Source organism: Schistocerca nitens, chromosome 1 (assembly GCF_023898315.1).
Source record: "Schistocerca nitens isolate TAMUIC-IGC-003100 chromosome 1, iqSchNite1.1, whole genome shotgun sequence".
Taxonomy (NCBI): Eukaryota; Metazoa; Arthropoda; class Insecta; order Orthoptera; family Acrididae; genus Schistocerca; species Schistocerca nitens.
In genome coordinates this window covers 356,730,491-356,742,528 of record NC_064614.1, presented here as the reverse complement: position 1 = coordinate 356,742,528, position 12,038 = coordinate 356,730,491, and the positions used below count along the sequence as shown (strand labels likewise).

The window sequence follows — 12,038 nt, the reverse complement described above, 5'->3', positions numbered from 1 at the left end:
ACGCATGTGTTTATTGTTCTTAAGACTTGTTTCCATTATCAATCACAATGCCATAACTGTCTCTTGGATGCCTTTACCTTGCAAAAGCCAAACTGATCATCTAACAGAGCCTGTTTTCTTTTCCTTTCTTCTGTACATTATTCTTGTCAGCAACTTGAATGCATGAGACATTAAACTGATGGTACAATAGTTCTCACACTTATCTGCCGCTGCTCATCTTTGGGACTGTGTGGATATTTTCTCGAAAGTCTGACAGTATGTCTCATCTCAAATTCTACACATCAAGTTGAATAGCTGTTTGTATGCCATTTCGCCCAATGATTTTAGAAATTCTAATGGAATGTTATCTGAGCTTTCTGCCTTATTCAAACTTAAATCTTGTAAAGCTTTCTTAAATTATGATTCTTATACTGGATACCCTATCTCTTCCCTATTGATTCCTGTTTCTTCTTCTAACAAATCATCAGACAAGTCCACCGCCTCACATAGGCCTTCAATACACTCCTTCCATCTATTCACTCTGTCCTCTATGTGTAACAGCGGAATTCCTCTGGCATTCTTCATGTTAACACTTTTGCTTTTAATTTCGGTGAAGTTGTTTTGAATTTTCTATATGCTACATCAGTCTGTCCTGACAACTATTTATTTTCAATTTTTTCGCAATTTTTCCTGCACTGATTTCGCCTTAGCTGTCTCCACTTCATATTTATTTCATTCCTAAGTGACTTATACTGCTATATTCCTGTCTTTTCCTGAGAATTTTTGTACTTTCTTCTTTCTTTGATTAATTTAAATATTTATTCTGTTGTCGAAGGTTTCTTTGCAGTTACCTTCCTTATACCTACAATTGTTTGTCCAACTTCTGTAGTTGTCCTTTATAGAGATGTCCATTCCTCGTCAACTGAACTGATTGCTGTAGTACTCGTTATCACAGCATCTACAACCTGTAGTGATTCGAGAATTTCTGTGTGAATTCTAGAACTACTCAGCCCTCTACTGTCTCGAACACACGATATTCTGGATATGAGTGTGGGATGGTAGAATCCTACCTACTGCGCATCACACGTTTGTGTGTGCAGTTTTAAAATCAGTTGCGGGAAGAAAGTAGACGCGGCGGACGAACAGCACCGACAAGTACCTATCGGCCAATCCATAGATGTTTTAGTGAGTGTGTTAGGAAGAACCATGGAATTTATACACAGCCCTGTGCTTATTGTGTCATTGACTATTGTTATTAAAACAAAGACAGTCGAAAAAGAACTCTTGAAAACTCTTGACATAAGCTTCCTATAGGAAAGACTTATTTTCTGATTCATGTTAAGAAAAGTTGTGGCATCTAAGCCAACTTTCTTTTAACCTTAACTCAATTTGTTTCTGACGTTCGGCTGTATGAGAGACTTACAGGAAGTTACATATTTATGTGGAAAGTGAGAGTTTTATTGTGTATGGAGGATAAATACAGCGTTAATTGACAAAAAGTTAAGTTTGTATGTCTACTTATTTCATAAGTAGAATGAGTCCAAAAATTCCTGTACCTAGCGTTATTTGACGGAGAATAAGTCAAGAGAGTTTCCAGCAGCTGGCTAGACAGTAAAGAAGAGTGGCTGCAAGTTCCAAGTAAGTCACCTAGTAAAGAAGCGGAAGGTGGTTTGGGGGAATAAGCCGACATAACCCAGATTCACACTCACACTAAGTCGTTAGAACATTAGAAGCCTAAGAGAACTTCAAACAGACATTATCATTTCTCAGTACTTCAATTTCCCACTTATTTCTACATTGATTCTCCCTGACAGTTCTCTCAAACTGCAGCCTACTCTTCATCATTACTAAATTGTGGTCCAAGTCTGCTTCTGTTCCTAAATACACCTTACAATACAATACCTGACTCTGGAATGTTTGTCTCACCATGACGGACTCCAGTTGATACCTTGCCATGTCTACAGGTCCTTTCCATGTATACTTCCTCCTCTTGTGTGAACTACGTATTCGCTATTCCCATATACTTGTTGCTTAACTCAATTAAGTCTTTCTCCTCTCATTCCCACTACCAAGCTCATATTTTCCCTCAACACCATCTAAAATTGCTTTCCCTGCCATAGCATTCCAATCCCCATGGTTTTAGGTTATCTTCTCCATTTACATACTGAGTTTCCCATTCAATGTCCTCTCTACAGAGAGCTGTTATGGAATCAGAAAAAGTGAATAAACATTTCAGGTGCTTTTGACATGTTATTGTGTGCTGACAGTACGTCTTTTTTTGTGCTGATTTGTCACTTCACGTTAATAAAAAAAAAAAATTTTTTAAATTGGAACTTACTTGTGACAACATTCCAGCAGTTTCTGGATGCAATAAATAGACCCATCAGACATATAACAAATGTCTCTACAGGTTACCAGCACTTTTTCACTCTCAGCATACCATCCCGCATCACCAAGGAAGTTACCTGCAAAGTATAATCTCATGTAAGAAAACTTGTAGCAGACACACTACTGACCCATTCAGCATGTATGTAAATTAATGTATAACATCAATCTAAATACTCTTTTTTTAATCCATGTCTCTTTGAAATACACAGTTTGCTCTGACTCCATCTATGAAATCACATCCAAAATATTCAAAAGTAAGTTCATACGCATTTAGAAAATAACTGAATTCAGTGCAGTCACTGTGTGTTTATCTCATTAAGAAGAAGAATGTCATAGTCTGTATTACAATTTGCAGACAACTAAAACTGTTCAGTTATGCAAATTTAATCTCTCTCCTGAAAGCTCCTGACTGTGTGTGTGTGTGTGTGTGTGTGTGTGTGTGTGTGTGTGGTGCACAGGGCATTAACAACAGGGTTCATGTAGCAGCCACGAGTATACACACTATTATAACTGTTTATTGGATGAATTTGGATGTCCCAGATACAGTACAAACTCAACATCTATCAGCTCCCCTAAATACAAGCAGTAACTACACAATCTAGAATGAGAAATGTTAATAACCTGCCTTCCTACCTAATGCAAGAAAAAAGAACTTGCAGTCACTAAAACTTCATCTAAAATCATCCTCACTGATCAGCTGTTACAAAACAACAGAAGATTTCATGTAAAACCCCTTTTAATTTTTATTCTTAACATGCCATTTCATAAATTCAGAAATATCTGCCATAAAATAAACAACTAACATGTTTTAACTAGTAACTGACTAATATTATCCACCAATGTAAATGGAGTAATGAAGTTTGAAATCATATTAATGGCAGTTTGTATTTTATATCTAAAAACAAATATGATGTGACTTACCATACGAAAGCGCTGGCAGGTCGATAGACACACAAACAAACACAATCATACTCACAAATGTCTGCTTGCGTCTGTGTATGTGTGCTTGGATATGGGTGTGTGTGCGAGTGTATACCTGTCCTTTTTTCCCCCAAGGTAAGTCTTTCTGCTCCCGGGATTGGAATGACTCCTTACCCTCTCCCTTAAAACCCACATCCTTTCATCTTTCCCTCTTTCCTGATGAAGCAACAGTTGGTTGCAAAAGCTAGAATTTTGTGTGTATGATTGTGTTTGTTTGTGTGTCTATCGACCTGCCAGCGCCTACGTATGGTAAGTCACATCATCTTTGTTTTTAGATATATTTTTCCTGCGTGGAATGTTTCCCTCTATTATATTCATATCAGCAGTTTGTATTTTTACGCAGTTAAAAAATTTTGATGATTTTACGCAGTTAAAAAATTACTTTTCCAAAATCGGCATCTTCGGTCCATGCGCCAATGGTTTTATCATCATAATTGACATCAGGTGTTGTACATCAATACTATCAGTACACTTAAACAAACAAAGAGTTAAATGTGGTATTATGTTTTATAGTAACATACTGTGTGCTTTTCTGGCTACTATATTAATGGGAAGTCATCATTAGTATACAGCAGATCCTTGTTATTTTGAAATTGGATAAACTGAAAACTCTGCCTACCTGTACTGTAGTAGCTGTTCGATCCCTGTCAAATTACATCGAAATCTACTGCTCAAACCATATTTTAGATCATTCCTACAACAAACTAAACTTTGGTCCCCACATTACATATTCCACTCTTTATTCTCCGTCTAACTGAATAAGTATGTACAGGGTTATTACAAATGATTGAAGTGATTTCACAGCTCTACAATAACTTTATTATTTGAGATACTTTCAAAATGCTTTGCACGCACATACAAAAGCTCAAAAAGTTTCTTTAGGCATTCACAAATGTTCGATATGTGCCCCTTTAGTGATTCGGCAGACATCAAGCCGATAATCAAGTTCCTCCCACACTCGGCGCAGCATGTCCCCATCAATGAGTTCGAAAGCATCGTTGATGCGAGCTCGCATTTCTGGCACGTTTCTTGGTGGAGGAGGTTTAAACACTGAATCTTTCACATAACCCCACAGAAAGAAATCGCATGGGGTTAAGTCGGGAGAGCGTGGAGGCCATGACATGAATTGCTGATCATGATCTCCACCACGACCGATCCATCGGTTTTCCAATCTCCTGTTTAAGAAATGCCGAACATCATGATGGAAGTGCGGTGGAGCACCATCCTGTTGAAATATGAAGTCGGTGCTGTCGGTCTCCAGTTGTGGCATGAGCCAATTTTCCGCGGGCTACGCGTGAAACTTGCCCGCACGCGTTCAACCGTTTCTTCGCTCACTGCAGGCCGACCTGTTGATTTCCCCTTACAGAGGCATCCAGAAGCTTTAAACTGCGCATACCATCGCCGAATGGAGTTAGCAGTTGGTGGATCTTTGTTGAACTTTGTCCTGAAGTGTCGTTGCACTGTTATGCCTGACTGATGTGAGTGCATTTCAAGCACAACATACGCTTTCTCGGCTCCTGTCGCCATTTTGTCTCACTGCGCTCTCGAGCGCTCTGACGGCAGAAACCTGAAGTGCGGCTTCAGCCGAACAAAACTTTATGAGTTTTTCTACGTATCTGTAGTGTGTCGTGACCATATGTCAATGAATGGAGCTACAGTGAATTTATGAAATCGCTTCAATCATTTGTAATAGCCCTGTACATATGTAGTGCTCTGCATTATGGTATTTTCTATTACGCATTTCACATAATCTTTCCTCAATAATGTATTGTACTGTAACTTTGCAAGGATGGCTGATTGCTTACTTACTGTTCACATGTCACTTCCACAGTGTAACACGCAAGGGTGGGGGAAGAGAGGGTTTAGCCAACACACCGCACACAGACTGAAACACGCAACAATCCAGAGAGCTCTCTGTTTCTGTCTGTTTGTGAACAGTGAATATGTGTTTCCCCCCTCAATCACTCATAGTATGCCGCCAAAACAGAAATGAGTTGCAGAATGCTTTCAGATCCCAAATCTACCATCTCGTCAATAATAAGATCAAGGCAGAAAATAGAGGCAAGTCTCCAAAGCTTTTCATTTAGCAACAATAGCAACTGCATGAGGCCAGCCAAACACAAAGAAGTGGAGAAGTCACTGTTTGTTTGGTTCCAACCCATGCACTGACTACAAATTCCATTGTTCAGCTCCATGCTTCCACAAAAGGCTTGCGGTATACAGAAAAATGAAATTTCTGCATTTGTGTTTTCTGAGAGCTGGCTATGGCATATGGCAAGAGGTATAAAATCCATGCCGTCAGTATCTGTGTGGAGGCACATATAGAAAATGAGGAAGATATGCGAATGAGTGAGTGTGAGAATTTCAATCCAAGCTCTCTCATTTGTATCACCCAAGAGATGTGTATGATATGGATGAAACCGACGTTTTCTGTAACTTGATGTCCGAAAAAGCATTAAATGTCAAGGGCAAAATATGTCATAGAGAAAAATGCAGCAATGAGAGATTGACGGTGGTCTTGTGTAGTAATTCAGATGGTTCTGAGAAGTTCAAGCCATAAGTGACAGGAAAGTACAGAAATCCACATTGTTTTAGAAATGTCAACCAATTCAACCTCCCATGCCACTACGAGAATAACAAAAAAAGGCTTGGATGACCAAATATCTCTTCCGTGGCCGACTCTTGAAAGTACCATAACAAATGGCTGCAATGAAGAGAGATATTTTGCTAACTTTGGGCCACTGCTCAGTACATCTGTTTGATGACCTGGAACTTCCTAACATCATCTTCTTGCCAACTAACACCAAGAGCCATCTGCAACTATTGGATCAAGGAATAATATCCTCAAAGAAGCACAATTACAGACACTGACTACTTATGGCTGCCATCAATGCAATCAAACTGCAAGCAACAGTCTGATAATAGGATGTATTGCAAGCTATCTGTAACATGTCTGCTGCTTGGGATGAAGTTACAACAGGCAATATAACTAACTGTTTTCAGAAGGCCTGGACAGCAACTGATAATGCCACTGAAACTGAAGAATAAACTGATGGCCCAACATCTGAACTTACTCATAATGGTGACAAAACTTCTGTTTCTGATGCTGCTCTTCTACAGGCAAGTTGGTGCCCTGAGAATGGAAGAATAGAAGCACTCAGACAACAGCTGTACTCCTGAAGAGTCAATCATCATTTCTGCTGACAGTGCAGAAGAGAATGATAATGCTTTATTGTCACCTTCCAAGGAGGAACATGAAGATATGACACCAACACCCTGCACTGCTGTTCTTTAGAGATTTCCTGCCACTTCTGACGTCATAGCATTTCAGGCTGCTCTCGATGTGGTATCTTCAGACAGTGCCATAACATTATGATCAACAGTCCAACAAAAATTAATACTTTGTTTTTCCAAACTGACATTTCAAAGCAAAATGTGTAATGGATATGGACGGTTCTGATTAAAACTTAAAGAACAGTATACTGGAGTGTTTCTTAAAAGTTTATCATTCAACATGTTACACAATGCCCTAATTTGATGGGTACAAATATTGTTCAACAATATGTATGTAAGTCTTTGACAATATGTATACATACTTCCTAAATTAAATAAATTTCAGAAATACTGCTGTATAGTGGTGTCTTCTAGGCACAAACAGGTGTGACAGTTCTTCACCACAGTAAACACTTGTGTGGTTGTGTTTTCCTGTATGTTTGGTGTATCAGCAATGGGAATTTCCTCGTGTGTACTATCCTATTTTGTCATTTGTAGTAGCTAATACTGGGATTGATTCATCTTCCTGCCATCTAAACACGAGGGTTGGAACTTAAATAGTGGTAACTATTTATTCACAACTGATACAAAGGAGTTACATGTTTGCACCTGTTACTGTCCTTCAAAGTAGTCTCCAGCATTGTGTAGAATCTGTTACCAGCGATGTGGAAGGCATAGTATACTGTTAGCAGAGCCTGTTCTGTTGATGGTGTGAATGGAGCAGTCTAAAGTTATGGTGATTCTCGTGTACGACTGCGATGGTGTTATCCTAATGCATTATGTTCCTCCACGGCAGACCGTCAATGCACAGTATTACTGTTCATTTTTGGAGCATCACTTGTGTCCAGCTTTGTGAAAGAAGCAGCGACACTATCTGCGCAACCCACCCATCATTTTACATGACAATGCGGAGGCACATACAGTGCAAGCTGTGGTTTCTCTGTTCGATTGATGGGACTGGGAAGTACTCTACCCTCCACCATACTCCCCAGACCTAAGTCCTTGTGACTTTGACTTGATTCCAAAGATGAAGGAACCAATTTGCGGCATTTGCTTCAGAACTGTTGCAGAGATTCGACAGGCAGTAGATTGCTCCATTCACACCATCAACAGAACAGACTCTGCTAACGGTAATACTAAGCCTTCCACATCACTGACAACGGGTTCTACACAATGCTGATGACTACTTTGAAGAACAGTAACAGGTGCAAATATGTAACTCTTTTGTATCGGTTGTGAATAAATAGTTTCCACTATTTAAGTTCTAACCCTCACACAAACTTTTCTACAAGTGCATGGTATACAACTCTGACAGGATCTTCTCTCATACTTTGCCAATCTCACGCTCTTGCTGATGGTCTTCATAGGTTTGTCTGATGGATTCCCCCATCCCCCCCCCCCCTCCTCACCTAATTCAGCATCAATTCAGTCAGCCACTCTACAGATGTTCAGCAGGACAGCCTTTTACAATATTAAATTCTGGTGTGCATCACTTCACCTGATGTTCTTTGATGACACCTCTGACTTGTCTCAATATTAAGATACATGGTGTACAATACAGCCACAATTTCATACATTCAGTACTTATGGTGAACTGAGAGCCTGACAACACAGCAACTGGATCTGTGCGACTGTTCATAATTGACAATATAAGGAAAAGTATAGATTGCTGCTCAACGTAAAGAGGCACATTGAGTTACGCACAGGTACAACAGAAAGACTTGTTACACATTCAGCTTTCAGCAAAAGCCTTCTTCAGAAAAGGAAACACACGCATATTCATTCACACAAGCAATCACACAACATATACACACGACCTCCATCTCTGGCAGCTCGGACTAGAATCACACTGTCACATGGAGCAAAAGCAGCAATCTGGAGGGGGCGGGGAAGGAATATCAGGATATGGGAGGGTAGGGGGTGGGGAGAAGTGTGGTGTCTGGCAGAGTGTGCAGGGATTAGATAGAAGCATGAAAAGACTATCACCAAATGCAGCAACAGGAGAGGAGAAGGGAATGGGAAATATGGGCAGGTGCATTGGCAGAGGGGACATGAATAAGAAGGAGGTGATAGGACCAAGGGGGATGGCTTCTGCCAACATACCTGCCCATCTTTCTCTTCCCCACTCCTCTTCTTTTCCACTCCATCTCCCCCCCCCCCCCTCTCCTTGTAACAAACAGCCTCCCATCGCTGCACCTGGTGGCAGACTTCTCATCGCACCTCCATATAGTCACTACACATTCCGCTACACACAATACCCTTCTCTCCCACACCCATACCCTGCCACCCCTACCCCTCTGCCCACACTCTACATTGCTACTTTTCTTCCCTGTGACAGTTGCATTCAGGTCCCAGCTACTGGGAATGGCAATCAGATCATGAGAGGTGTTTGCTTGCTTGTTTGAATGAAATCTGTATGTGTGTGTTACCTTTTCTGAGGAAAACTTTGGCTGAAAGCTAAATGCATAACATTCTTTCTCTTGTTCCTGTCTGCACCTCAACGTGTCATCTTTACAGTGAGTAGCAATCTATAATATTTCTTATGTTGTTGATATTCCAGGCTCGAGTTTCCACTGCTTGGTTGACATTCGGCTAATTTTTTGGCAAACAAACAAATCAGGCACTCACAAACGAATATGTATCCAGTACATTTTACTCAAATCCTTTTTCTTGTTAAACTAAGGGAAAATTGTCGCAACAAAATTTGCAGATAGTTTGAAGAGAGATTTTGCATAAGCACTGCTTCCTGACCCACCTGGTGCATCTATATCCATTCTCTGCTAAGTGCAAAGGTCATGGCAGAGGATATTTCTCCTTGTCCCTCACTTTGCACTCCATTTCCACATGGCGTGAGGAAAGAATAACTGCTTAAATTCCTCTGTACACTGTAATCAGTCTAATCTTGTATTCACAATCTGATCTTCATTTATGATATTTCTATATGCTATGCAAAAAGCTTTGTCAGAAAGGCAATTTGCATAATCCAAGATATATTAGTTCAGGAACAATGGTCTGCAAATTTGAGAATATTTTCACAATTTTACAGTCCAAAAGATAAGTGGCCTTGTGAAAAAGCAGGTCTAGTATTTATATTAGGAAACACATGGAGCCTGGAACTTCATAACTAATTTCACACAGTCCCCTTAGGTACATTCTGCACATACTGAAGGAGTTCAACCTCAGACTGTTTTGACACTTGACATGGAATAACCCAATTATACCAAAATGTTTCATAAATAAAAACAATTAATTAAATCTATTACAGCTTCAAGGTTAAACACTTCTTTGATGAAGTCACACACATAGGATATAATTCAAGTGTACAATGATATATCCTTCAGCTCTTGACAATTGCAACTAGCATAGGTATCGAAGGTCTAGCTATTGATCACTCAGTGATTTTGTTCAATGTGATAAAGCTTGAAAACTAATAGCCATTTATCAGTAATACGCTTATTTTATTCTAGTTACATGCGAGTGTTCAATGAAGATCAGTGACACTTTACATAGAAATGAAATCAACAATGACCAACCATCAGTATCTCAGATATCCTTCCCCCCCCCCCCCCCCCTGCCAAACTGCAGTAGTTGTCACTTGCTTAAGCAACAAATGTCACACATGACACTTGTAAAATCTTTGTCTCACACTAGGCTAATACTGGTGTGTCCATACATCTTACAACATGAAAACGAAGCACAAAATTCTCTTACATCACACTAATCAATTAAAACTATTTGTTAAGTTCTCTAAGTCCTTAAATTTTACAATGACTACATATGGTAGCCATCATACAGGAATTATTTTCTTTTTTCCTCCCTCCCCCCCCCCCCCTCCCCACCATCTGCGAGAGTTCAAGCTAAGTATTGCATATTTATACAATTGGTTTGCATCAAACCAGTCTCAGGGCTGAAGACCATAACAACAATTGGTTTGGGTAGGCCTATGCTTTGGTTAATACACGCAGTGAGGAGCCCTTTCCCTTTAGTTAAAATACAAACATCAATCCCTTGCCTCAACATAGGTATTACAAAATCATTAAAATTTACCTACAGGAAGAAAAATATCTAGGAACAAAAGTTTCCATAAATGTAGCAATGTATTTGAAAAGCAAATTACAAAATTTGGTAAGTCTCCAAGAGCATAATTATTGACATACTCCATTATCAACGACACAACATTCAAACTTTCTAAACTCTAGGAACTCTCAACTCTTCGAGACCTGTGTCTATAAGACACGAGTTGCACTCTCCAGCAACACAGTTCCAAAACAGTGCAACAACCCCTTTCAAGCAACAAGACAGAGCATTGTACCATATCAGCTTGCTATCTAGATTTCCTTAATTTTTAGTCCTTATGATTCTATGACCTTGATGAAAATAAAACATCCCAGTACAAACTAGTAGCAGAATAATGTAAACAAATACATACCTAATCTGAGACCTAGATCAATCACATTTTCCCGAGATGAAGGATCTAACTGGACACTGTTACATTTACGGATATAGGCAGAAGTTAAGTCTTTTGTAATCCTCCTACTGTGGTCCATCAGAGCCTGCAAAACGGCAATTACTTTGTAAGTTATCCACAAAACAAAAACATTTTTCATCAAGGAACATTATAATAATAATAGGCACCCACCTGGAAACTTCTTAGCAGCTGCAGTCTTTTATTCGAAACTTTTAACATTGTTGAAAACACATCGATATCCGTGAACTCGAGATTCAGTAAACAGAGTGTTTGATCTTGGTATAACTGTGTAACAAAAAAGACAAATTACTGGCCACAATTCATCATTGCCTACAGAGGGCACAATACATATTACCCCTAAAACGATCTGTCATTCAGTCTGGAGTAATGGGTAACTGTTGGTACGATATAATCATACATACCTTGTAATATAAATCAAACAGAAGGCTGGCAGGCAATGAACGTATTTCATCTTTAAAAGTAGAATAATTATTTACAACAGCAGCTACACCGAGTTTATAAAGCGATTCTGCTGTCTTATAAACGTGTCGCTTGTCTGCGGCTGAATCCCCTACATTTTCTGCGGCCATTGTTTACCTACATCGACGGACGCCTATCAACACAGAATTCAACATCCAGACCCACAGCTGATGGCCATCACTGACATCAACCAGACGAAACTGAAAACAAGTCAAGCAAGATCTCTGACAGTGTTCTTTATTGTCCGCAAATGGATGCAGTTAAAACAGCGCAAGGAGACGGTTGTTTGGCGAAAATTTTATATCGCAACTATTGATTCACACGATGACATGCGAAATAAGCAAATGCACTGCAACAATCATATGGCATAACGTTTTCTTCATTCCTCTGTAAACAAGGAAATGGAAATACTTACGAGTTCTAGCAACAAAGAATATATCACTATATTCATAACAATTGTACATGTCCT

The 12,038-nt window shown here is 39.5% G+C and overlaps 1 protein-coding gene across 1 annotated transcript in view; it reads right to left on the bottom strand.

Annotated features, from left to right (window-relative positions):
• LOC126248851 (amyloid protein-binding protein 2) overlaps positions 1-11,748 on the bottom strand; it is a 107,374-nt gene extending 95,626 nt beyond the window's left edge. The window contains exons 1-4 of the mRNA XM_049950284.1: positions 11,512-11,748; positions 11,261-11,374; positions 11,051-11,174; positions 2,318-2,444 (exon numbers count right to left, since the gene is read on the bottom strand). Of these exons, the coding sequence (XP_049806241.1) occupies positions 2,318-2,444; positions 11,051-11,174; positions 11,261-11,374; positions 11,512-11,679 (533 nt within the window). The 5' untranslated portion in view covers positions 11,680-11,748. The remainder of the gene's footprint in view (positions 1-2,317; positions 2,445-11,050; positions 11,175-11,260; positions 11,375-11,511) is intronic.
• Positions 11,749-12,038: the final 290 nt, after the last annotated feature.